At 52.4% G+C, this 26,631-nt stretch overlaps 2 protein-coding genes across 2 annotated transcripts in view; both read left to right on the top strand.

The window, feature by feature from the left end:
* IPO9 (importin 9) overlaps positions 1-26,631 on the top strand; it is a 176,388-nt gene that overhangs the window by 48,624 nt on the left and 101,133 nt on the right. The window contains exons 15-22 of the mRNA XM_049770799.1: positions 1,918-2,144; positions 3,896-4,044; positions 4,767-4,895; positions 5,516-5,791; positions 5,985-6,151; positions 6,790-6,923; positions 7,449-7,575; positions 8,260-8,300. Coding sequence (XP_049626756.1) covers positions 1,918-2,144; positions 3,896-4,044; positions 4,767-4,895; positions 5,516-5,791; positions 5,985-6,151; positions 6,790-6,923; positions 7,449-7,575; positions 8,260-8,300 — 1,250 coding nt within the window. The remainder of the gene's footprint in view (positions 1-1,917; positions 2,145-3,895; positions 4,045-4,766; positions 4,896-5,515; positions 5,792-5,984; positions 6,152-6,789; positions 6,924-7,448; positions 7,576-8,259; positions 8,301-26,631) is intronic.
* On the top strand, positions 22,329-26,090 carry SHISA4 (shisa family member 4). The gene is made up of 5 exons (XM_049770678.1): positions 22,329-22,776; positions 23,092-23,263; positions 23,980-24,113; positions 25,320-25,487; positions 25,647-26,090. The coding sequence occupies exons 1-5, from the start codon at positions 22,704-22,706 to the stop codon at positions 25,691-25,693; spliced, it is 594 nt and encodes a 197-aa protein (XP_049626635.1). The 5' UTR covers positions 22,329-22,703; the 3' UTR covers positions 25,694-26,090.

Below are 26,631 nucleotides of genomic sequence, written 5' to 3'. Positions count from 1 at the left end.
CAAAATGATGTTGGTGCTCTCAGCATGGAATACAGGATCCCACATCTGCATTGACCAATTTTTTGTTACCTCCCAGATATGTAGTCTCAGGCCCATTCAATAGGAGCATAGAGACCATAGTTCCTTTGATGGAGAGCAGAGGGTATGCCCCTGAGTGCCAGCAGAGAAATGAAGTGACCAAGGCCAGAGAGATAGCACAGTGGTAGAGCGTTTGTCTTGCAAGCAGCCAACCCAGGACCAAAGGTTGTTTAAATTCCGACATCCCAGATGGTCCCCCATGCCTGCCAGGAGCAATTTCTGAGCAGAAAGCCAGGAGTAACTCCTGAGCACTGCTGGGTGTGGCACAAAAACCAAAAAGAAAATTATGGGCTGAAACCCAAAAAGATCTCTGGACTGTTTGTATCACTGGCATTCATGGATCATTGATTTTATTGTCTATAAAAACAGTCTCGGGGCCGGGCGGTGGCGCTAGAGGTAAGGTGCCTGCCTCGCCTGCGCTGGCCTAGGACGGACCGCGGTTCAATCCCCCGGTGTCCCATATGGTCCCCCAAGCCAGGAGCGACTTCTGAGCACGTAGCCAGGAGTAACCCCTGAGCGTCACCGGGTGTGGCCCAAAAACCAAAAAAAAAAAAAACAAAAACAGTCTTGAGGAGCGATAGGGCTTTTGCTTTGTATGTAGCTGAACCAGGAGGGACCCTGGTTCAATCCCCAGCATCCAATATGGTCCCCAAAAACTGCCAGGAGCAATTTCTGGGCTCAGAGCCAGGATTAAGCCCTGAGTGCTGCCAGGTGTGGCCTCTCCTCCAAAAAAGTCTCGAGTTAGGGTGTGGCTGTGATAGTGCACAAGCTTTGCCACATGAGGCCTGTGTTTCATTCCATCATATCGGGGGCCCCTCAAATTACCAGTGTCCCTCAAGCCCCAAAGCCAAGAGTCATTCTCTAGCAGCACTGGGTGTGACCCAAGAAAGTAGTATTTATACTTTTAAAAATTCGAGCTGGAGAGATAGCACGAAGGTAGAGCATTTGCCTTGCATGTAGAAGGATGGTGGTTCGAATCCTGGCATCCCATATGGTCCCCCAAGCCTGCCAGGAGCGATTTCTGAACGTGGAGCAGGAGTAACCCCTGAGCGCTGCCAAAAAAAAAAAAACAAAAAATAAAGTTGAGGTGAGAGTTTTGTTTGTTACATTCTAAAAAATAGATACATTTTTGTTTTTTGTTTTTTTTTGGGGGGGGCACACCCGTTTGATGCTCAGGAGTTACTCCTGGCAAAGGCTCAGAAATTGCCCCTGGCTTTGGGGGACCATATGGGACGCCGGGGGGAATTGAACCATGGTCCTTCCTTGGCTAGCGCTTGCAAGGCAGGCACCTTACCTCTAGCGCCACCTAGCAGGCCCTCATTTTTCTAATTTGTTTACTCTCTGAAGCGAAACAATGTGGAGAATTAGCCAGTATATTTAACAATGTATCTCAAGGGACTGGATAGATCGCAGAGCGGTAGGGGTTTGCCTTTGCAGGCAAAGGTGGACAGTGGTTTGAATCCCTTCATCCCATATGATCCCCAGAGCCAGGAGTAACTCCTGAGTGCTGCTGGGTGTGATAAAAAAAACCAAAACAACAATGTATCTCAAAAGAGAGCTTTTGTAATTTGGCAGTTAAAAATTAAGTCATTAAGGGGGCCAAAGGGATAGTGCAGTGGTACGGTATTTGCCTTGGACACAGCCTTGTTTGTGACTGCCCTAGGTTTGATCCCCAACATCCTTTATGGTCTTCCAAACCATAAAAGGAGTAAGCCCAGGGCACTGCCGAGTATGGCCCCAAACCAAAAAATAATAGAAGTCATTTCTGAGTGTACACTATAGTGTATGATACTGGTTAGAACCACAGCGCACAATGCATCTCTACATCTTTTTCTTTAGTTACTGTGACCAGCTCAAGGCGTCAGAGAGCACCCATGTGCTGCAGCCCTTCCTCCCCAGCATCCTGGATGGCCTCATTCACCTTGCCGCCCAGTTCAGCTCCGAGGTCCTCAACCTAGTGATGGAGACCCTGTGCATTGTGTGTACAGTGGACCCAGAATTCACTGCCAGCACAGAGAACAAAATCTGCCCTTTCACCATCGCCATCTTCCTCAAGTACAGTAATGGTACGCTGTGGGTACGGGGAAGGTTGCGGGCGACAAACTTAGATCAACATTTTCATGGATCAGATAGATGGTCTTAAACAGTATAAGTAAAGAAAGTGGCTTTCAGGCTTGGCACATAGGAGTCCTGGGTTTGATTCCTGTTGCCACCTGGGCCCAGGCAGGATTGACCCCTGAGCACCACTTGATAGAGCCTTTTCTGAAGAAAAAAAAAGAATGATTTTTCTGGGCTGGAGCAGTAGCTTAAGCAGTAGGGCGTTTGCCTTGTATGTGGCTGACCCAGGATGGACCGTAGTTGGATCCCTGGTGTCCCATTTGATCCCCCAAGCTAGGAGCGATTTCTGAGCACATAGCCAGGAGTAACCCCTGAGTGTCATCGGATGTGGCTCAAAAAAAAAAAAAAAAAAGAATGGGGTTTTCTGTTTCCTAAAAGTAGAGAGATGTACTGTAGACATATCAGTACTAAAAGGAGAACATCAGGGCCAGCAAGGGAATACAGCAGGTATAGCATTGACCCAGGGTTTGATCCCTAGCACTTTTTATCTTTCCAGCCAACCCCAACAGGAGTGATCCCTGACACTTGGGTTTGGCCCAAAGAAAACTCACAGCTTTAATGTTAAAGTAGTAAATGTAGGGGGCCGAAGAGATAGCATGGAGGTAAGGCGTTTGTTTGCCTTGCATGCAGAAGGTCAGTGGTTCGAATCCCAGCATCCCATATGGACCCCTGAGCACTGTTGGGTATGACCCAAAAACCAAAAAATAATAATAAAAATAAAACTAGGGGCCGGAGAGATAGCATGAATGTAAGGCGAGAAGGTTGGTAGTTCGAATCCCAGCATCCCATATGGTCCTGAGTCGACCTCTTCCAAGGCAAATGCCCTACCACTCTGCTATCTCTCTGGCCCCTAAAATAACACATTTTTAACAAATTTTTGTCCCGGGGCCATACCAGTGGCGCAAGCAGTAAGGCATCTGCCTTGTGCACGCTAGCCTAGGACAGACCCGCAGATCCATCCCCCGGCGTCCCATATGGTCCCCCAAGCCCAGGAGAGATTTCCTGAGCACTCAGGAGTTACTCAGAGTTACTCTGGGGGCCGGCATGGTGGCGCTAGAGGTAAGTGCCTGCCTTGCCTGCGCTAGCCTAGGATGGACCTACATTCGATCCCCCCAACGTCCCATATGGTCCCCCAAGTCAGGCGTGATTTCTGAACTCATAGCCAGAAATAACCTCTGAGCGTCACCGGGTGTTGCCCAAAAAAAAAATATATATATATATATATAGCGACAGAGTTACTCTGAATTACTCAGGAGTAAGCCCTGAGCGCCACCGAGTGTGGCCGAAAAACAAAACAAAACATTTTTTTTTTTTTTTTGGTTTTTGGGCCACACCCTGTGACGCTCAGGGGTTACTCCTGGCTATGCGCTCAGAAGTTGCTCCTGGCTTCTTGGGGGACCATATGGGACGCCGGGGGATCGAACCGCGGTCCGTCCTAGGCTAGCGCAGGCAAGGCAGGCACCTTACCTCCAGCGCCACCGCCCGGCCCCAACAAAACATTTTTGTCCTATAGTGAAGGAGCCACATCTTCTTTGAGGAGCAATTTGGAGATTTGTGTTGTCAGTGGAAGTGTTTGGGGCTTTAGTGTCTGTCCTGTTCATCCAGGCTGCATCCAGGGATGAGCACCTCCATCCGTTCACTGGGCCAGTGCCCATGCACACTATCTGGCATGGACATTCTCTGTTCTTTTTCTTCCCAGATCCTGTCGTTGCTTCTCTGGCTCAGGACATCTTCAAGGAACTGTCCCAGATCGAAGCTTGCCAAGGCCCCATGCAGATGAGGCTGATCCCAACTCTTGTCAGCATCATGCAGGCCCCTGCAGACAAGATCCCTGCAGGGCTCTGTGCGGTAAGAGGCAGCACCTCTGTGTTTGTGTGTGTGCCTGGGTGGATGTATGTTTCCACATGAGGAAGAACGTGAAGGCTGTTCCCAGCTTGGGCTGTATGATTGCCTGCCCTTTCTCTATTTTATGAGGCTCTCCTCTCCCTCTTCCTCAGCTCCTCCTTCCCTCCCATCTCTTCTCATTATTTCCTAGGTAAAATGGTTGGGACAAGGAGATAACTCAAAGGCCAGCGGGTTTGGTTCTGTTTGATTCTGATTAGTCTACACTAATATTTGAATATTGCCAAGTATGGCCCCAAAATACTTGCTTCATTTGATAGGAATGAAGGGCTGATGAAAGATGGTACAGTGCATTTGCCTTGCATGCAACCAGTTGGGTGGGTGGGTCTATGCATGCATGCATGTGCACACATGTGTGCCCTGAGCATTCCTGGGTGTGACCCAAAACCAAAAGAAGAGAATACAGCTCCTTTTATCCCTCCTCTGACCAACCACAGGGGTCCCACTACCACTCACTGTCACTTGAGCATATCTGTGGCCTCCGCCTCTGGGCTCCAGTCCTGGGCTTCGAGCTTCATCTATCTGGTCATTCCTTTCCAAAATTTGTCTTTCCTCAGTGACATCTCTCCAGGTTACTGTTATATCCACAACAGGGACCTGGGATTTGAGGGCCCCCAACTCTGCCTCACCCCTAAAGCAATTTGGGCCCTTCGCCTTCTCATCTGCAGACCTCCATCGACATCCTGACCACAGTCGTGCGGAACACGAAGCCACCACTCTCCCAGCTGCTCATCTGCCAGGCCTTCCCCGCTGTGGCGCAGTGCACGCTGCACACTGACGACAATGCCACCATGCAGGTGCTGAGAGCCAGGGATCTGTCCTGAGTGTCAGGAAGGGCCAAGGCTCCGTGCCTGCCAGCATTCTCTTTGTGGTTCGGGGTGAGAGCACAGAACCAAGCCCCCATGGAGGAGGGGCCTGCTAGTTCTTCTGCTAATCATGTTAGCAAAGCAGCAGCAGGCCTTGGGAAATGTTTGAGGTAATAGGAGTTGGTCTTTATTCCTCTAATGTACATCATCATCATCATCATAGGGTGATCTTACTAGTTTTGGATTCGGAAGTAAGTCTTAAGGGGGAAGGTCCAGTTTGCAGGGGCTGGAGCAATAGTACAGTAACAGGTAGGGTGCTTGCCAACCCAGGTTCGATCCCCAGCATCCCATATGGTCTCTCAAGAGTCTCTAGGAGTAATTCCTGAGCATTGTTGGGTATGGGATCCTCCCACCAAAAAAGGCACTCAGTTGCATTGTATTTTTACAAGTAGGCCTTTCTGGGATGACATAAAACAGGGCTGTGTGGTTTGGAGATCCCAGTTAGTCCATTTCTGATGCCCCACACTCCCCAGGGGCCTTGCAGTGCTGAGATGGAAGCTAGGTGTCATCTGTGCCCATGGCTCACTGTGCCTCATTTCCTGTCTCCTCAGAATGGCGGCGAGTGCTTGCGTGCCTATGTGTCAGTGACACTGGAGCAGGTAGCCCAGTGGCATGACGAGCAGGGCCACAACGGGCTGTGGTACGTGATGCAGGTGGTGAGCCAGCTCCTGGACCCCCGAACCTCCGAGTTCACTGCTGCCTTCGTGGGCCGTCTGGTCTCCACACTCATCTCCAAGGCGGGCCGGGAGCTGGGCGAGAACCTGGACCAGATTCTCCGAGCCATCCTCAGTAAGATGCAGCAGGCCGAGACGCTCAGCGTCATGCAGGTAGGGGCACCTTCGGCTTGGCTCTCAGCGGCCACGGTCTCCGCTGACTGCCAGCGACCGTCAGCCACGCTGATCTGCTCTGACAGGGCCCTGTTTGTTTTCCTGTGTCTTGACTGCCCTGCCCCGCTCGCCCTCGTCTTCTCCGGCCATGAGACTGTTCTCCCTGAAGCTCGTGTCCTTCCTGTTGCCGCAGTCACTGATCATGGTGTTCGCGCACCTGGTGCACACGCAGCTGGAACCACTCCTGGAGTTTCTGTGCAGCCTCCCAGGTCCCACCGGCAAGCCTGCTCTGGAGTTCGTGATGGCGGAGTGGACGAGCCGGCAGCACCTGTTCTATGGGCAGTACGAGGGAAAAGTCAGGTCAGGCTCCGCACCTCGCTTTGCACCTTCCTTCTGCCCTAACTTTCTTTCTTCCTCCATTGCGCCTCACTGGTTGTGCTCTAATGTTCAGGTTCTCTTTGTGTTTCCTTTTGCCTATATTTCCTTTTTCAGTTTTATTTGTGGGGAGGGTCATGCCAGGTGGTACTCTTGACCAAACTCCAAGGACCATATAGCATACCAGGGATTAAACTTGGATTGGCGGCATGTAAGGTGAGCACCTTACTCGCTGCACTGTCACTCTGTGCCCTCACCTATACTTGTTGATTGTCAACCTGTGTGTTTGAATAACTTCCATCTTGAAGTCCCCAAAAACGAGGCAGAGAGAAACTTTTGCCTCTGATATCTGCTAACTGGAGGGCCTCTGCCACAAGCACACCGCCATGCAGGTGGCCATTTTCTCACTCACATCTTGATTTTTGGTTCTACGCCTGCTGTCCAGCCCAGCATATCTTGCCAGGAAGTGGCTGAGTTCGGCAGACATTCTCATTAGTCTGCTGTCAGGAGCTCTCAGGCCCTTTCCAGCTGGCTCACTGTGCTGACTCTCATTAGTTGTTGCAGCAGCATTTTCAGCATCACACTGAGGGTGTCAGGACTGAATTCCTACCCTTCTTCTGCAGCTCAGTGGCCCTTTGCAAGCTGCTTCAGCACGGCATCAATGCGGATGACAAGCGGCTGCAGGACATCCGCGTGCAAGGGGAGGAGATCTGCAACATGGAGGAAGGTGTCCGCACGCGCTCCAAGTCTGCCAAACGTAGGTGCCACCAGCCCCCGTCAAGGCCAGCAGCTGACTGACAGGAGCCTTGTTGGGTGAACAGTTGAGTCCAACTAAATGTCCCCTGGCTGCAATTAGACCAGAATGGCTTCCTAGCTTCTAGCTACGTGTCTTTGTTGTCAAGCCTGTAATGCCCATGCCGTTATGGGGATTATCAGTCAAAGGGTAGCACTGCCCCCAAGCACCTAAAGAGGCCCAAGCACTGTTCTGTGGAGTTCTTGGATTCCAGAGCTTTGCTGTAGGCTAGAGCCGCTCTCCTGACTTCTGAACTCAGGACAACCAGGAGCATTTGTTTCTCAGGCTAGAGCCACTCTCCTGACTTCTGAACTCAGGACAACCAGGAGCATTTGTTTCTCGGGGATTGCATGACCCTGTGGCCACTGGATGATCCTGCGGCCACATGTGAATCCGGAGGACTAGGAAGAGACCCGAGGGGGTGACAGCAGGTGGCACTGCTAGAAGCAAGTCAGTGATGACTGACTGGAAACTCGCTTTCCTCCCCAGACCCTGAGCGCTGGACGAACATCCCTTTGCTGGTCAAGATCCTGAAGCTGATTATTAATGAGCTCTCCAATGTCATGGAGGCCAACGCCGCACGCCAGGCCACTCCCGCCGACTGGCATCAAGGTGCCTGGGCTCCGCCCCCAGGACATGTATAGCCTGTCAGAGCAAGTAGTGTATTGACAGGCTATTAGTTCTGTTATCTAGTCTCTGGTGTAGGTTTATTTGTTGTTGTTGTTGTTGTTTGTTTTTTTTTTTGTAGTTTTTTGGGTCACACCCGGCACTGCTCAGGGGAAACTCCTGCTCCATGCTCAGAAATTGCTCCTGTCAGGCACGGGGACCATATGGGATGCCGGGATACGAACTGATGACCTTCTGCATGAAAGGCAAACGCCTTAACCTCCATGCTATCTCTCCAGCCCCTGTTGTTGTTGTTTTGATTCACTGAAATACAGTTAAAAAGGGAGGAGTTTACAATTTACTGTTCACCTAGTCGAGGTGATTTCTGGTCCCAGAGCTACCTTTCTTTGGCCACCCCAGAGAATTTAGGGAGCAAGAGGAGGGAGGGAGGGATGTAACCTGCTGCTCACTGAGTGAGCCCTCCTGGGTTTAGTTTTTCTCATGGGGCTTCTCCACCCTTTATCTCCCTACCTGGATCCACAAGGGTCCTTCCACTCAGACCCCTTGGGAGGGTTTGGGTTCCCTAAAGACCCTGCCATGGACAGCCTAGGGCCATCTCCTGGCTTGTTTTGCATTTTGGAAAAGAAGAGTGGGTGCACAGGCTTCAGCTGCCTCTCATCTTCGAGTAGATGACTCCAATGAACATGTGGGAGGATCAGGAAGAGGAGGACGAGGGGAAGAGATGGCTTGGCTGGCCACTCTTATCCGAACATTCTAGCTACGAGAAATACGGTAGAGCAGAGCCTCTTTGGTTCTTGACACACTGTACTGGAGAATGGGCTGCCAAGGAAAAGGTGTCATGGGCCCTCCCCAGGACATGCCTTGGGCTTTGACCCCTCTCCCAGGGCTGAGCAGTTGCCGCTGCCTGACCCCTCCCTGTGTCGCTGTCTCTGACAGAGGAGGACTACTAACGAGGATATGAGGAAGATGATCCCGATGCCCCTGAAGGACCCACTGTACCAGATCGATCTGCAGGTGAGGCTCGAGTGTGTCTGACTGCTGGGGCATAGCTCTAGCATAGGCTCTAGCTACTCACCTGGGACCCTATTGTGCCAGATTGGCGTAGCAGTATTTAATCCCAGTGTTGGAATCCAGCTTCTTCTCTAATGTTTGGAGACCCAGTGCTGCTAGCATGGGATCTAGGAATCTCAAGCATGCAAGGCCTGTTGACCTGCTACTTGGGGCTCCAGTAGCAAGGGTGGGACTAAGTGACCCAGATCTTGGGAAACTGAGTGGCATTTAATCTCTGAGTGAACCTCGACCCGAGAAGGAAGAGAGCCATCTCTCAAGTCACTGGCATTCAGCTACACCAGGGTTGCCCATGTTCTGGTGCTTCCGTTACACTGCAGGTGGCACCCCTGGCAGCCTTCAGTGATCCATTTCTTTTCTTTTTGGGGGGTTTTTGTTTTTGAGGTTTGGGTTTGGTTTGGTTTTTTGGGTCACACCCACAGCGCTCAGGGGTTACTCCCTGGCTCTATGCTCAGAAATCACTCCTGGCAGGCTTGGGGGACCGTATGGGATGCCGGAATTCGAACCACCGTCCTTCTTCTTCATCTAAGGCAAACGCCTTACCGCTGTGCTATCTCTCTGGCCCTGTGTTGTTTTGTTTTTGGTTTTTGGGTCACACCCAGTGGTGCTCAGGGGTTATAACTGGGCCTCTACACTCAGAAATCGCTCCTGGCAGGTTTGATGAGACCATATGGGATGCCGGAGGATCAAACCAATGTCCATCCCACATGCAAGGCTAATGCCCTACTGCTGTGCTATTGCTCTGGGCCATGATCCATTTCTTTTCTGCCCCCTGTAGGCATATCTCACGACTTCCTCTGCCAGTTCGCCCAGGCAGCCTTTGCTACATAATGTTCTCTGGCCACCTTAACGACAATGAGAGGCGAGTCCTGCAGATCCATTGGGCAATCTGAACCACAGCGCCTTTCTGCATCTGCTCCTTACCTGCCGGGCCACCCGGCCTTTTGTATGCCCTCCTGGCCTTGGGGATAAACTTTTTCTCGACCTCCGCCTGCCTCCTGACGCGTGGCCAGGAGAGTGGCCTTTGCAAAGTGACATTGGTGACAGTTCAGACCAAGTTCACCAGTGCTGTCATATAGGAATGCTGGAACGAAGCCGTTACCCTCCCGTCCCCAAAGGTAGCTGTGTCTAGAACCTTACTCCCTGGCTGTACCCCTAACCTCCGTTCCTGAGTCTGGCCCTTCCAGTGGATTATGTGTTCATGGATTTCTCTGCCCTGCCTCTGAAGCCCAGGGAAGCCGCAGCCTTTTAGTATTCTTCACACAGACCTATGTACACGCCTAGTCTGTTCTCTGTGCCCAGATAGGAATCCCTGGAGATGACAAGGGGCCCCTGGCCTCCACACAGACGCTCCAAAGTCTCCATCGGAAAGAGGAAAGCAGCCAAAGGCCAGGTCCTTTCTGGGGACTCTGCCCCTGAGCCCCTCTGACAACACTATGAGCCCCACCCCATCAGGGGACTCATCTTGTTTTTGTCTCATTGGCATGGCAGCCCGTTCCTGCAAACTCCCCATAGCACAGACAGACACAGATGGCGATGTTTCATTTTTCCGTTAAAAATGAAGAGGGAAAAATAGATTTTTTAAGTCTACCTAACCCACCATATTTAATAGGCCTCTCCCTCACACAGCACCATTCTCTTCAAAGCTCACCCCACCCTCTCCCTCTGAAATCCCTAAAGTGTTAAGTTGTAGCCCTCAAATTTGCAATGTTGTATTTTTCTAGGAGAGTAAAGTAATCTTTACCAATGAATTTAGTCCATGGGTATAAGGAGTCTCAGCACCTCTGCTACCATTCCCTTCAGAGGCAAAAGCGAGGGTAAGATTAAGTGGAGCTCATTTAGACACTCAAATGAGTTTTATTTAGCTCTGGCTTGGAAAGAGTCTCAGAACTGATGACTGATGTCAGAGCAAGGTTTTTATTTGGTTCTTCGTTGTTCATGTAATTGCCAGGGAATTGGGCCCAGGACCTCATATTTTCTACCACGGAAGCCACAGTCTCTATTACATTATGTGTAAGGTGGGGGCATTTCATATGCACTTGGGCCAGCATGTACAGGAAGGAAGGCAGAACCCTGTGTGCCCCTGTTTGGGGGGTACACCCTACGATTTTAATGCCCAGGTGTAGTGGCTTCGGACTACATTCCATACTAGGTTGGCCAAATAAATAGAGATTTGCATATAAAGTAGATTTCAAATCTTCCCAGGGGCACAGAGACCCAGACGTGGCACCGTAGCCGACACTCTGGGTGCCTGTCTGCCTTGGCACCACCAGAGGGTCTCTGCTGCTCAGCTCACTGAGCTGAGTGCAGGTGTCTGGTGTCCTGTCTGCGGTTACTATCTTTAGGCTAGTGTGTTCACATCCCATCTGCTGCCAGTTCTAAGGGCTGGTACTTTGCCTCTGCCCCACCACCACCGATTTCTCTCCCCTTAGGGGTGGGGAGACACGAGTAGGGGCAATGGGCAAGCCTTGTCAGGCAATATCAGCCTTCAAGACTCATTCATATCAGGTCCGGGTCACTGACCTTCTCACATGACCAAGCCCCAGACTAGCCTTGGAAGATGGGTCCCTTGCCAGTAGCAGTGAACAGCTGAATTTGGTGAAGATTTTGGGGCCCACACATACTGACCAAGAGTGGTCTAGGGCCCAAATTTCTGAGAGCCTGCTATCTAGAAAAACCATCAGAAGCATGATCCCAAGCAGGTGCCTTGAAAAGAGAACTTGCTCCTTCTCTCACTGAGTCCAGCTTCAGGGTCATACTGAGACCTTGAAGGAAAGATCTCCAGATGACAACACAGGCATTGGTGCTTGCAGGGACCACCCCGATGCATGGGAGCAGAGGGACTGGCCCCTAATGCCAGTCTCTCACCTGTTTCCAGAACATTTTCACATGGATCATCCCACTGAACCACTGAATAGGCTCGTAGATAATCTTTCCTCTGCTGAAGAAAAAATGAATTCAGAGCTGTACTGTGTGTGGACATGAGGTTAGCAGTGTTGCCAAAACAGAGCTCCAACTTTTTTTTATTGCCTTTTTTGGTTCAAGAGAACACGCTTTAGTTGGGCAAGGGCACTAACTGGCTAGGAGTTGAAGTTGTAGGCATCAGGGGAAAACCAAGAGACACTTGGATGTATTAGGTCTCCTGACCCTAAGGAAGTTCAGCTACAACCATGTAGGGACTTCTAGAAGTTTCCTGGACTTTGTGGCCAGAAAAGGAAAATGGAAAAAGCAGGTAGAAGGAGGAAATGGAGGTTAAGGTGAAGCAAAACTTGAGTGACTTGACTGGAGAGTGTGAACTAATGAATGACTTAAAGGTTGGCCAGGGTGATGCATGGTTGGCTGCATCTTCACTATGACCAAAGAACAAGCAAAGTCCAGGTGGGCTTCTTGTGACTAAATCTGATAGTAGGCGGGGGCCCGGCGAGATGGCGCTAGAGGTAGAGGTGTCCTGCCTTGCAAGCGCTAACCAGGGAAGTGACCACGGTTCAATCCCCTGGCGTCTCATATGGTCCCCCCAAGCCAGGGGCAATTTCTGAGCGCGTAGCCAGGAATAACCCCTGAGCATCAAATGGGTTGTGGCTCGAAAAGCCAAAAAAAAAAAAAAAGCTGGATATAGGCAATTTGAATCAGGCAAGTGGTTGGTAGCTGTGCCACTGCTGACCATTTGAGGGGCTGGGCTGGGCCAGATCTCTAGCCCTAGCTGCTTTGTTTTTTTTGTTTTTTTTGTTTTTTGTTTTTTTTTGGTTTTTTTGGGCCACAGACCCGGTAACGCTCAGGGTTTACTCCTGGCTATGCGCTCAGAAGTCGCTCCTGGCTGGGGGACCATATGGGAAACCGGGGGGATCTAACCGCGGTCCATCCAAGGCTACCCAGGCAAGGCAGGCACCTTACCCTCTAGCGCCACCGCCCCCGGCTCCCCCCCCCTTTGTTTTTAAGCTTTGGGTCACACCCGGCAACACTCGGGGTTACTCATGGCTCTGTGCTCAGAAATTTCTCCTGGGCAGACTGGGGGGACATATTGGATGCCGAGTCAAACCACCATTTGTCCTGGGTTGGCCGAGTACAAGGTAAATGCTGTCTCAAAATTATTTCTAAAAGCAGTAGTGAAAAGAGGTTGCTATTGGAGGCTGGAGCACTTGCCTTGCTACCTGACCATCTGGGTTTGATCCTTGGCATCCCAGATGGTCCCCTGAGCATTGCTGATCAAGTTAAGCCACTGATTAACAGGGAAGGATGAAAGTTTATGATCTGAACACATCTACAAGTTGTCAAAATAGGAAGGTTTCAGGGGCCAAAGAGATAGCACAGTGATAGGGCGTTTGCCTTGCACACAACCAACCCGACGAGATGGGTGGTCAATTCCCCATCCCATATGGTCACCTGAGCTGCCAGGGGGAGATTTCTGAGTTGCAGAGCCAGGAGTGACCCCTGAGCTTTGCTGGATATGACCAAAACAAAGGGGGGGCAGGTTTCTAAATGTAAACCAGAAATAAATGTAAATAAATGAGAGTATCGGAAAAAGTTTAGGGTTTGGGGCCGGATGAGATAGGACAGTGGTAAGGCATTTGCCTTGCATGCAGCCGAACAAGAAGGATGGTGGTTCAAATCCCGGCATCCCATATGGTCCCCCGAGCCTGTCAGGAATGATTTTCTTTTTTTTTTCTTTTTTTTTTTTTTTTTGGTTTTTGGGTCACACCCGGCGGTGCTCAGGGGTTACTCCTGGCTGTCTGCTCAGAAATAGCTCCTGGCAGGCACGGGGGACCATATGGATACCAGGATTCGAACCAACCACCTTTGGTCCTGGGATTGGTTGCTTGCAAGGCAAACGCCACTGTGCTATCTCTCCGGGCCCAGAGATGATTTTTTGAGCACAAAGCCAGGAGTAGCCCCTGAGCACTGCTGGGGTGTGACCCAAAAACAAACAAACAAAAATGTTTAGGGTTAAAGTACTGTACTCTCATTCCACATGCCATCAAGAGATCATGGTGTCAGGCTGTTAACCATTGAGGGGTGAACACTGAGGTGCCTGATGAGGTCACTCTAGGCTTCCGTAGCCTGTTGGTGATTGTGCCTAACCATTATATGGCTGCAACCAGAGGCCCTCTGACAAATGAACCAGTCTGGCAAGGAGGAGGAAACCCAAGAGAACTTACACTGTGGAAGGAAAGAGCTTGAAGGAGCCAGGAAAATGTTGGGGTGTTGACATGCTTTGATTCAGGGCCAGCTCCAGGGACCAGCTGATGTCTTACCCACCCCGCTGGACTGCTGACCAGTAGATAACAAAATGTTGATAACAGAAAGCCACATTCTTACTGCTAAGGATTTTCTGTTCTTTTTCTGCAAAATTAAACCCCTTTTGTACATATACGGTGCTAGATGCTGCGGAGATTTGGCCCCTTTCCTCTTCGCAATGGGAAATAAGGACCATAGGAAGCATCTATAGATGCTATAATATGAGAACTGGCTTCCAGACCCCCACTACCCATAAAGGAGTAAGTTCTTTGGAGGTGGCCAAGACTGGGGGAAGCAGGTAGCCCTTGAAAGCCAGATCTAAGCCTACCTGGATGACTTTTGTTAAAACACTTCTTGCCGTGCTCACTGGAGTCAGTAGTGCTGTTAGCCTCCATGTGAGACTGATGAGATCCAGCCTCAGAGATGGTGCCTACTCCACTTGCGGCCACACAGTAAAACGTGTGATGCCAACCTAATGACTGCTTGTGGATTTGGATTTTGGCCTGTTCCCTGTCTCGTATTCCTCTAACCATTTGCCAGGCAAAATAGTGAGGTCAGGTCTGGGGGTGATGGAACCATTGACAGGATCATCTCTGTGCATGTTGGAAGGCCCAAGGTCAGTTCCAGGTACCATGAGGTGGGACCCAAACACCCAAAATAGCATGGGTGGGAATAGAATTTGCCAGAGAAAGAGGGCCACACCCTGCAGTGTTCTGGAGCTACTCCCTGCCTGGTCATTGTTTCTGGGCCTACAATCTTGGCTCCTTGGCTTGCAACCTGTGTGCTGCAGCTCCAGGTGTGCGTGCGTGCGTGCGTGCGTGCGTGTGTGTGTGTGTGTGTGTGTGTGTGTTTGTGTTTGTGTGCACGCGCAGTGCGCTCATGGAGGCCTGAGTTCAGAGTGGGTGATCACTCTTTTCTGGTGTGTGTGTGGTTGGGGGGGTATACATGTGCTCCATCCAGCCCTTTGAGTTAGGGGTTGAAGGCATGTGCTGGGCGTTGAAGCCCCAAGCATGTGTTACCTCTCATATCTGTGCTCTGTTGTCTCCCCTGCCCAAAGAAGGTTCCAAGATTTGTGGAATAGATTTGTTTTGTCAGAACATCCAGCAGGTCACAGTAGGGAGAGTCTGGCTCTGGGGTGGACTGGAAGGACTCTGAGTTGGGTGGAGACAACTTCATTCCAGGGCTCAGGAGAACTGCTGGATAGTCCCTCAGAACTGAGCTGGCACTGAAGGGTGAGGGTGAGGATGGGTCTGAAGTTCGATGACTGATACGGTTTCCTGAACTGTCAACTATACACTAAAATTGTCTTGCAGAACTATGGAGGGTTCAGTGAACAAGCCCAAGCAGGGCAGGGATATCATGGCATGGGCCCCCCCATTCCATAAGAATAGGGAGACCAAATCTTAGTCCCATTTTACTTGGATATCAACCAGCCAAAAAGAATTGTTAATAAAATTGCAAAATGTGTGGGTTGTTTTTATTTGTTGTTGCTGGTCTTTGTTTTGTTTTGTTTTTACTTCTGATGGATCAATATTAACCCTCTAGCAAAAGACAGAGGTTATTTTTATTTAGTTATTTTGGCTTTAAGAGCCACTCCTGGCAGTATTCAGGGGCTCCACCTAGGGGTGCTCAAGACCATATATGGTGCCAGAGATCAAACAAGTCAGTTGCATGCAAGGAAGTGTCTTAACTCCTGCTCTGTCCCTCCCATTCTTATTTTTGAGTAGGTGAGTTATTATTATTATTGTTGTTGTGGGTTTCCAAAAAGTCGCATATGCATAGGCTTTGCGAGCATTGTGCAGATTTTGTTACTGGACAAAATGTTGGGGGACCCCCCCCCAAGTCAGAGCAGCTCTAACTTGGTAAATGAGGGTGCTTAGGCAAGGGAAACCCCTTTTGGTCTGCCTTCCTTATATCTAAAATGGAACGAAATTTTCATAAGAGTTGGGGTGAGGAGCAGAGACCATTCAGGCACCCCCAGTAATGGGCAGCATTTGCCTCACCCAGTTGCTGTTGGCCCCACCTCAAGTCCTTGCTCTGAGTGACCCAGATTAGTTTCCCAGATGCTTACTGCTAAATTTGGTGGGGACAATTCATGAAGGGGCTGTGACCTGGCAGTCTTGGCCAGGGAGCGAATGGAGACAGGTCTGTGCCTCCCAGGGACGAGGGTTCATTCAGTGCAGGTGTCTGCCCTCTTCTTGTCCAGAGGCCCTGGTGCTTCTACAGTATCTCTGTGCACGGTGTGTCTCTGCTCTGTGACAAGGGAAAGCACGTGGACTAGTGAGGCCCGAGGCTTAGAGGGAAGAAGCAAGGAAGAAAACATGCCTAAGGAACTCATTCGTGGCTAGGACACCTGCCCTGATCCTGGCAAAGCACTGGGAAGATGAGAGTCCCAAGTCTTTGGTTAGGCTGGAGAGCTGGACACTAGGACTCCTATACCCAGTGCAATATAGGCTGAGATTGCAATGCATAGGGCACATCTCAGCTTACCTTGTATGGGCAAGACCAGCATCCACCTGAGTGTGGTCCACTTGGAGCTTGCAGATCCACCTCATGGTCAGGGGGAAAGGAACCGGAAAGAATGAACCTTCAATAGGCCCCATGTGGGAAAGGAGTGAGATTGTCATTCCCTCCCCCCCCCCCCCCAGTTTGTGTTATAAAATTCATTCTCTCCTTCACTCTCAGAAGTACAAGCTCATGTGACTGCAGGCGCTAGGGGCCTGCCCAGATCCCCTCAGGGGCTTAGAAAACACCTCTGAAAAGGGAGAGAAGAGACTCAAGCCCACTAGCCTGCTGGGGGTCCTCATAGGTTTGACAGAACCAGAGACCACTCAGGAGGCAGCCCAGACCAAGGGACATGCCACTGTGTGGTTCTCAGGAGGGTTACCTGGTGGGGACCCCCCTCCCAGCTCAGCTACTGACCCTCCACTGACTGGGCTGGCTGCATTAACACAATTGTGTCCGTTTCCTAATCCAGGTTGATAACACAGGAACACGGGACTGAGTAATCGTGACTAGGCCACAGCCAGCACAAAGCCCACACTGGCTGTCACCCTTGCCTGCTCTGCCCCAATCACGCTAGCCAGGAAGCTTCTGGTCTGGCTCTGCTGGGGTCTGCCCCAGGTGGGAAGGATGCACTGCAGAGCTGAGGCCTGTGTCCCCAAGAAGAGGGAGCCCAGCCAGACAGGAGCTGTAAACAGTCTTCCTCCCTCATCCTCTGGTTCCAAAATAACATAGTCGCCCCCGCCCTGTCCAGCTGGCAGCACTGCAGGCTGAGTAAGGTGTCATTTAAAGATAACCCAACCCTGCCTGTCTCCTCTGACTAGCTGGCCTTGAGGGCCACACCGACTCTGGGCCTGCTGCTGCTAAGAAACCAGGCCTGGTTTCTCTCTGTCTCAGGCCTAGCTTTGTGGGGTCCTGCCCACAAGGCACTGTTCTGGGAAAGGCACTTGCTGGTATCCCTGTAGCAGCAGAGAAGCTGGCCTTGGCTTTCAGACCCCCCCACCAAGCACCTCAAACACCCACACCCCCCTGGGAAACAACCATAGGAGACGGACAGGCTTTCCTTTACAGCAAGAAAAGGGAGTTACAAGAAAAACACTGTGAGAATGATGTTTGCAAGAAGTGACATTTCCTTTACAACAAGAGTGAAGTTTACCCTGGGGCAATGGGACCAGGGGACCCTGGTTCCTTTCACATCCTCTAGAATATGAAATGGGGGTGGTGGTACACTCCAGACCTTATTCCCCCAGTTATGTGTACCCTGGGCTGGACAGGCATAGAAGTGAGGAGCTGAGACCAGACTGGGAGAAGAAAGGGCTGCATTACCTATGGAAGAGCTGGGTGGTCCCAGGCTTACAGAGCTAATGGACTCATCCAGGGTGCTGGCCAGAAAGGCAGAGGGAAGAAGTGGGCCCACCCTTGGCCTTGTTTGAGGTTGGGGAGGAAGTCTTAAATCTAGACATAGGAGGCAGTTCAGGAATGCTAAAGCTTGAGTAGGATCTAAAGAGGAGCTGGGAAGACTGGGAGAAGACCCACCCAGTCAGTGGTCAGTGGGTGACTCAGCAGAGCAAACTGGGTCACAGATCAGACCAGAACCCCTCCCCTACTCCACATACCCGCTTATTCCCTCGGAGGAGAGCAGCTGTTGGGTGATAGGCAGTGCACCTCAACCTCATTTAAGGAGATGCACCTGGAGTCGGCAACATCCCAGAAGGCCAATTTCCAAAGCCATGTCAGCTGGGAAAACCACTTCTCCCCCACCTCAGTTTCTAGCTCTGTGAAGAGGACAAAGACATTTGCAGTGTTTGCAGCTTATGGTGTATCCATGATGCCCTGGGGAGGGCCTGACCATGAAGCCAGTATTGTGTCTCCTGTAATCACAGACTCCTGTCAACCTTGAAGATTGGCTAGAAGAGATGCTGTTCTTCCAGTCACTTTCTAGGGTCCCCAAGTCCTCCCCAATCTTCCCAGGGCCTCTGCAGACTGGGTCCATTAGGGCAGTGTGCTCACAGGGCGCTTTGTCTCCAGCTCTGTCCTGGCTAATGGTTCTCTCCCTTGATGATACAGCCCCTCAGCAAACTCTGCCCTAATCCAATCAAACCCATTATGTGAGTGAACAGTTTTCCTAGAATGTCTCTTGTAAGATGACACCCAGCTATTAACCCAAAACAAAGGCATTCCCCCCATTTTCCTCTTTCGCATAAGCTTTTTTTTTTGTTTTGTTTTTTTGTTTTTGGGTCACCCTGGCAATGCTCAGGGGTTACTCCTGGCTCTACGCTCAGAAATAGCTCCTGGCAGGATCAGGCGACCAAATGGGATGCCAGGATTTGAACCACTGACCCTCTGCACGCAAGGCAAACGCCTTACTTCCATGCTATCTCTCCGGCCCCGCATAAGTTTTTTTTTATTTGATATATAAAAGCCCACTTGGATCTTACTCCACCTTGCCCCACCTGGTTGGATTGGTATTGGTTTAATAAAGAAAGAGGCTTGGGGCCGGTGAGGTGGCGCTAGAGGTGAGATGTCAGCCTTGCAAGTGCTAGCCAAGGAATGGACCACGGTTCGATACCCCGGCATCCTATATGGTCCCCCCCAAACCAGGGGGGATTTCTGAGTGCTTAGCTGTGGATGTACCTATTTGAAACCCTAAGACCCACCCATTTCTGGGAGGGGTCTTGGGAACCAAATAGTAGGCGTAACCTTACCTGCGAGACCCTCCCATTCCTGGGAGGGGTCTGGGAAAAGGTAGATAAGGCTTGAACCAAGGGAATCCGGGGCCTTTTGGCTCTTTGCCCTTGCTGCCTGCTGTGCGCTCTGGCTTCTGGGTTTCTGTGTTCTGGTCTTTGACCAGCATGGAGCCCAAAGGGAAGATGGCTAACAGGAAATAAGATGCAGGGCTAGCAAAATATTGCTGTGCTTGAAAGGTTATGAATAGGCCACACACACGTGGTGGCTAGGGCTTGAATAAAGTTGTTGCTTCCTGACGCCTGACTGTGAGTGAGTGATTTCACCTGGGCCTGGGACTCGCCGGCTGCATGGAGGTTGCAGAGCCACGTGGACTGGAATGGCACGGAAAGAAATCCACCGCCATCCAGCCCCATCGCTAATTATTTCATGCTACACTTAGCCAGGAGTAACCCCTGAGCATCAAACAGGTGTGGCCAAAAACCAAAAAAAAAAAAAAGGCAGTTCTGACTTGTGACTCAGGCAGAGACCATGGGGAGAAGCCACTGACTCCATTATTCCTGACTGGCTTGGTTTATTAATCCTTCACCACTATCCTGCTGCTTCAGAACCATGAGATGGTGCCTGGATGACCTCACAAACTATGGAATATTAGTTTACAGTCTCTGTTAGAAAAACTGATTTTCTGAACCAGGGATGGAACCCAGCCCTTATCTTGCATGTGAAGTTCTGGATTCCATCTCTGGCAATGCAGGGGGAACCCCCAGAAAAGCCCTGATGGGATTATTGCTTTGGCTTGTTTGTTTTGCAGCCATATTTGTCTTGGGTAGGCCCTACTCCTGGCTCTACACTCAGGTATCACATCTGGAGAAAATAAGTGCACCATATATGGTACCAGAGATAGAACCCAAGTTGGCCATTGTAAAAATCACCCACGTGCTGTATCTCCAGTCCAGGTGAATGAGTCTGAACCAGAGTCGCACAAGAAATAATCCAGACCAGGCTGAAGGTGAAACGTGTAGTCTGGCAGTCTTCTACCTAACCTTTTGACCTTGCTGCCTGCCAGAACTGCTGTTTTTATTGAGTACAGATGTCACTCCTGGGTGGGGCAGTAAACCCACCCAGATTTACAAGTAAGACGAATTTTGTTTTGGGTGAAACCAAGTTGTAAACAAACAGATACAAAGAAACCAGGGATAAACTGTTTTAGGTAAAATAAGGTGTAACCCAAGACATGTGAGTGCCTTGCCCACTGCATTATCTCTCCTGCCTGTCCTGATGATTTTTTTTGTTGTTGGTTGTTATTTTTTTGGGCCACACCTGTTTGATGCTCAGGGGTTACTCCTGGCTAAGCGCTTAGAAATCACCCCTGGCTTGGGGGGACCATATGGGACAGCGGGGGATCAAACCGAGGTCCTTCCTTGGCTAGCGCATGCAATGCAGACACCTTACCTCTAGTGCCACCTCACCGGCCCCTGTCCTGATGATTTTACACCATGGGATGGAAACACTAACCAGGAGTGCAGACTTTGAAGAGGACTTGTAGAAAATCAGAATGGAAAGAGACAAATTTCAGGAGTTCTGCTTCTTTGTTTCTGCCATACCTGGAAATGTCTAGGAGTCACTCCTGCTGGTGGTGCTTTTGAGAAACATATAGGATGTCAGGTATTCAACTGGTCAGCCACATGGAAGGCAAGTGCCTACCCTTGTACTATGGCTTCAGCCCTGTGGTTGTTTTTTTGTTTTGTTTTGTTTTGTTTTTGTTTTTTGTGGGGTTGAGTTTTGGGGCACTCAGGGTTATTCCTGGCTTTGAACTCAGCAATAACTCCTGGCAGGCTCAGGGGACCCATATGGGATGTCGAGGATCGAACCTGGGTTGACTGTGTGCAAGGCAAACTCCCTACCCACTGTGCTTATCACTCAAGCCCCCTCTGGGTCTGTGTTTTTAATAGAGAGCAAGAAGAAACTGAGGAATGGAAGAGAGGGTGTCGTGCTCATGTGCAGCCTCCATGGGAATCACTGAATAGTGGCTGTACCTTCACATTGGGTCCCTGTATGGGAGTCTGTGGTCTAGCAGGTAGGAAGGGTGCTGTGAGAGTGGGGGTAATGGGAGGTCCTAGCACTGTCCCCCCTCTGCTGCTATACTGATGTAGTAATGGGGGCGTGCATTCTCCAGACCTCCATCACCCCCACACAGACACCAACTGTCTCTATTCAGCTTTTGGAGGGATTGGTGCCCATGGGGGTTTGAGACATAGTGCCTTCTCCAGATTACTTCAATTCTACTGGGCACTCCATGCCCCTGCCAAGGCTCCCTCATCCCCAAATGCCAGATTCCTCCTTGCAGTCTGTTGTGGAGTCAGGATTTAAAAGACAGGACAGCGGGGAGGGCACCTGCCTTGCACATGGCCAACCCAGGTTCCATCCCTGGCTCCACATACTGTCTCCGGAGCTCATCAGGTGTGATCCCTAAGCGTGTCGGGTGTAACCCAAAAATAAAACAAGGAGAAAAGGGCTAAAGAGATAGCACAGCGGTAGGGCTTTGCCTTGCACGCAGCAATTCAGAAATGACCGTGGTTCGAATCCCGGCATCCCATATAGTCCCCTGTGCCGGCCTGGAGTGATTTCTGAGCGCAGAGCCAGAAGTAGCCCCTAAGCGCCGCTGGGTGTTAAAGGCCTGTCTGTCCTGTGCCTTCTGCCATGCCCAAGCTGTTCTGCAGGTCCCAGTCCTTTAAGACCCTGATTTCTGTCTGTCACTGCCTGACTTCATCCACTCATCCACAGGTTGAGCTGTGCAGAGCCTGGAAAGAGGTAGCTACCTGAGGATTAACAAAAGTCGATTATACTGCAAGGGCTTGGCTGAGGCTTACATCTCTTCCTAGCGTGGTTGACTGCTTTGTAATCAGGGGGGTGACCATTGACCCCACATTTTTAAGAGTTGCCTCCTCTCACCCTAAAAACTGCACCACGTAGGTAGGATTTCTGCTGCGGGTAAGGGTGTAGAGTGTCTCTGACAGGGGTGCACAGCGGGATGGCCCCCACTTGGCCCCAGCGGCCTGCATCCCAGCTGCTGAGGCCCGGGGTCGGTGCCTGCCAGAGCGGACCGCTGGGAGGAGGAGGCATCCATCTCGGGGCCAGTGCAGCTGGCTGGCCCGGCCAGCGCGGGGCGGCGGGAGACAAAAGCGGCACTGAGCCGCTCTCAATGGGCGCTAGTGTTCTGGATGGGGGTGCGCGTTCCCAGCCTTCTTCCTCTCCACCGCCCCCCTTGCGCTGGCCGCCCTGGCCGGACCTGCCCCTAATCTAGGCTTGGCCCTCCCTGGATGGAGCCTGGGCATCCGCGCTGGCCCCGATCAGGTCTGGGGATGGATGGGGGAAGCTCGGGACACGGATGCGGCCGGAGCGCGAGGCTCGGCCGCTTGCTGCGCCCCAGTGCGCGTTGGCGTGGGGGGCCCCGCGTCTCGGGCTGAGCCGGGTGGGCGGCTCCAGGGGCGGCGCCCGAGGCTGGAGGCGGGGTGTTGGCTGGAGGAACGGCGGCGGGAGACGGCTCGCTGAGCCGGGCAGCAGTTCCCGCCGGCCCGCCGCGTCCTGCGTGTCCGCCCTGCGCCAGGCCGGCCGCGCTCGGGGCCCGCCATGCCGTCCGCAGGGCCCCGCAGGGCGGCGCCGTTCGCCACCATCGTCCTCCTGGTGCTGGGCGCCCCACTGGGTAAGGGGGACTGTGAACTCCGGCGCACGGGCGAGCTGGACTGGGGAGGTGGTAACGGGGAAGGATCCCGCATGGCCCGCTTGCTACGGGGGTCCGGGGCATCCGGGCAGCACGACCCAGGATGCTGGAGCTGACTTGGGGCGCTGACCCAGGCCGCGGGGTCAGTTCTGGGGAGAGCCCGGTGGGGACAATGGGGAGAAGGCAGGCGTGTGAATCCACGGCGGACTGGAGACCGGGCCTGTCCCCGTTCTCTGAGCTCCGGGCAAGTGGCCGGGCGCTGAGACCTGGCCGAACCGTGCGCCCTTCTTCCCGCAGCGATGGCCGTCCAGAACTGTCTGTGGTACCTGGACCGGAATGGGTCCTGGCACCCCGGCTTCGACTGCGAGTTCTTAAGCTTCTGTTGCGGCACCTGCTACCAGCGCTTCTGTTGCCGGGACCTGACCCTGCTCATCACCGAGCGGCAGCAGAAGCACTGCCTGGCCTTCAGGTAGGCCCCTCACCCGCGCCCCCATCTTTCCAGGCTCCCCTCCTCCTTCCCGACCGCCCACTCCCTTCCTCCGTGTCCACCTCTCCCCTCCCCAGTCCACACCCGCAGCTCCCGGGCTCTGGGGTTCCAGCAGACGCGGCGTCCTCACACTCCCCTCCAGGTCCTTTGTGGGGTTCCCTGGGTGCTGTCAGCCTCCCCAGGAGGCGGGGTTCAGGAGGATCCCTGAGTGTAGCTTCGTGGAAGTAGCTCGAGGCTTGAGCCGCAGGTCTCACATGAGGCTCTACTTCTTAGGAGTTCTGGAGTCTCGGGGAGCCCTCTCCCCGAACGTCACTGTCTCTGTTTTATCAAACGGGGGTGATGCCAGAGCGAGCAGCTGTTTTTGAAGGGAACCACCGACCTCTCATAAACATAAGCCTCGTGTCGGAAGCAGGGACCCCATGTGACCTGGTTGCTGTGTCCACCAGCCAACAAGGCCCTCACCCCTGCGGTTGTAGATGGGGGCACACTACAAATCCCAGCAAGCCTGGAACCGGGGCGGCACACAGCCTTCTGGGAAGTGGAGAGTCCCTAAAATCTCCACCGGGACTGGGCAGAGCCCCACCTGGAACCCCAACTCCCAGCTTGCTTAGCCCCCTGCTGGCCAGAAGTCGAAACACAGATTCCCAGTGCACCGCATGGAGTGCGGGAAGGTTGACAGGCCCTTCCTTTGTCTCCAGCCCCAAGACAATAGCAGGCATCACCTCTGCCGTCATCCTCTTCGTGGCGGTGGTGGCCACGACCATCTGTTGCTTCCTCTGCTCCTGTTGCTACCTGTACCGCCGGCGCCAGCAGCTGCAGAGCCCATTCGAAGGTAAGCGCTGTTCAAGCGGGAGCTGGGGCCCTTAGGCGGAGCCCTGCGTATTTGCACGTGTGTTTGTGCATGCATGCATGTGCGTGTGTGTCTGGAGGTGTTGATGGATGCACGGATTCACTGGTTCTCTGGGTTATGTGTCGCTCACTGCCCAACATGGTGCCTAGAAACGGAGCCACGTATTAGGGCCAGACTGGGACAGTGCCAGGCACGTCTGCACGCAACTGTCCAGCTATGCTTGTGACCTTTTGTCCCAGCTCTTCTCGTGCTTGCAGGTGGCCGTTGGGAAGCACCCAGGGGTGGGGGAGTGAGCACTAGCAGAAGAGAGGTGCTTTAGTTTAGAGCGTTGAGGCACGTGTACTGAGTGTGAGCAAACATTCGCACCTGTGCTGACAGATCCAGGCCAGTGAGGCCCTAGGTCCTCGATGGTGAACCTATGGCACTCGTGCCAGTGGCAGCACGAGAAAAGGCCTTGCAGCTGGCACGCGGGAAGGTCTGCAATTAAGATACGCGGCACCGTGGGAGGCGAGTGTGCTGGTGTCTGCTTTGCAGCTCACCTGGCAACAGGGCCGGACTGGCCATTGGGAGGACCGGGCATTGTGCGGCAGTTTAGTCACTCAGGCTCAAAAAGGTTAGCCATCACTGCCCTAGGCCCTAGGGTCTAGGTCAGGAGAATGAGTGTGTGGGGTGGGGCATCGCCCTCCCACCCTGGATCTATCAATCAGAAAATGACAGTGCAAAGACATCCCCCACCCCTTGCCTGAGGCTGTGCTCTCTGCTTATTTATGGGGCCAGGGAAGTGTGTTGGGAAGCTCAGGGCTTCTTCCAAGTTCTGTGTTCACGATCCCTCCTGGCAGTGCCCTGGTGACCCCTTGCAGTGCTGGGATTGAACAGATGTTGGGTACACACAAGGAAAGCGCCTTCCCCGGTTCTGTCTCCAGGCCCCTCAGCTGTGCTCTCTGCTCTCCAAGGTTTCTGAAGCTGATTGCAGGGGTTCATGTGCTAGGCAGAGAATGACATCCCCTCCCCATGGCACAGGTGTAACTCCTTATAATGCTAAGTGGGACCTGGGCAGCTAGGGAGCAGGTGGGCAGCCCGGATCCTATTGGTGATTAGGGGGCTCTGGGGTACTTGTCTTGATTTCCAGGGTGGGAGGACACTCCCAGGACATGGGGTTCTGAATGCTTCTCTTTGTCCAATGCCTAGGCCAGGAGATTCCGATGACTGGCATTCCAGTGCAGCCAATTTACCCCTACCCCCAGGACCCCAAAGCTGGCCCTGCACCCCCACAGCCTGGCTTCATGTACCCTCCTAGCGGTCCTGCTCCACAGTATCCACTCTACCCGGCAGGGCCACCTATCTACAACCCTGCAGGTAAGTGGGTGGCCTTTCTCCCTGCTGCCCTGTGGCTCTGCCCCTCCAGCCCTGTGGCATCTCCCAAACTCCACCTCCTCCTGAACCCATGGGGCCCACATGCCCATAGCTGGGGAGCATCTCATCTCTGAAACTTTGTTTTGTCCCCTTGCCTTGCAGCACCTCCCCCCTACATGCCACCACAGCCCTCCTACCCTGGAGCCTGAGGACGAATTGAGTCTGCAGCCCCCTGTGACATCCATGCTAAACCTGCCTCAGGTCCTGACTTCCCAGCCCTGGAGCACGCCCACAGCCAGACCATGCTGCGGATTGAGCAGCAGGGAACCAGAGCAGACCGGTGCTGGACCTTGGCCTGAGCTGTGGCTAGGGAGGGTGGCAGATTTTGAACTGTGTCTGATGATCCTGAGGGAGGGCCATGAAATCCTGGGCCTCAGCCTCTGCTTCCCAAGCCCCTTTCTCCTACCATCCCAGTCAGGAAGACAGCGTGCCCCTGTTGACCCTGAGACTGGAGGGGGTAGAGGGGATTGAATAGCAGCCAGCATAGGCCCCCCTGCAATTGTCCCTGGCTCTGGCCCGAGATTAAAGTTGTAAGGATTTCATTCATGTCGTGCCTGTCATTATGCCCGTCCACCCCTACAGGGTCTTGCTCTACCCTCTGCAGAGCCTCAGGGAGGACAAGCCCAGGTAGCATAGTGCCAGCTTCATCTTGCCTGGTGGCAGGTATGTGGCTAGTTCTTTGAACCCAGGAGCAGCCATTACTAAAGAAGATTTGTAGTTGTGTGGTACAGAGCCCCATGGAGCATTAGATACAGGGCCTCACACACATGTGCCCAGGACTTCTCATATGCACTCAGGGCCTCTTACACACACAAAAGGCGTCTCACACACTCAGGGCCTCTCACATACACACTTCCAGGGCAATGTATACCAGGATCTCTGACACACATCCAGAACTTCACACACATCTAGGATTTCATTCATGTCCAGGGCCTCTCATATGTGTACAGGGCTTTTCACACATTACCTGGGTCTAGCACACATTTATCCAGAGTCTTGCACCACACACATCCATGGCCTCTCACACATATGTGCCTAGGGCCGCTCTCACATGTCCAGAAAAAATCTCTTCCTTAACCCATTTTCT

The sequence above is a fragment of the Suncus etruscus genome, chromosome 3 (assembly GCF_024139225.1).
Source record: "Suncus etruscus isolate mSunEtr1 chromosome 3, mSunEtr1.pri.cur, whole genome shotgun sequence".
NCBI classification, from domain to species: Eukaryota; Metazoa; Chordata; class Mammalia; order Eulipotyphla; family Soricidae; genus Suncus; species Suncus etruscus.
The sequence above is the reverse complement of the archived record's forward strand: the minus strand, read 5'-3'. Positions and strand labels throughout refer to the sequence as shown.

What these genes read in the sequence shown, in the direction of transcription:
- SHISA4 (XM_049770678.1), top strand. Translation starts at nt 22,704, where the DNA reads ATGCCGTCCGCAGGGCCCCGCAGGGCGGCGCCGTTCGCCACCATCGTC. An exon ending in GGTGCTGGGCGCCCCACTGG is followed by an intron (nt 22,777 to 23,091) that starts GTAAGGGGGACT and finishes TTCTTCCCGCAG; the next exon opens with CGATGGCCGTCCAGAACTGT. An exon ending in ACCTATCTACAACCCTGCAG is followed by an intron (nt 25,488 to 25,646) that starts GTAAGTGGGTGG and finishes CTTGCCTTGCAG; the next exon opens with CACCTCCCCCCTACATGCCA.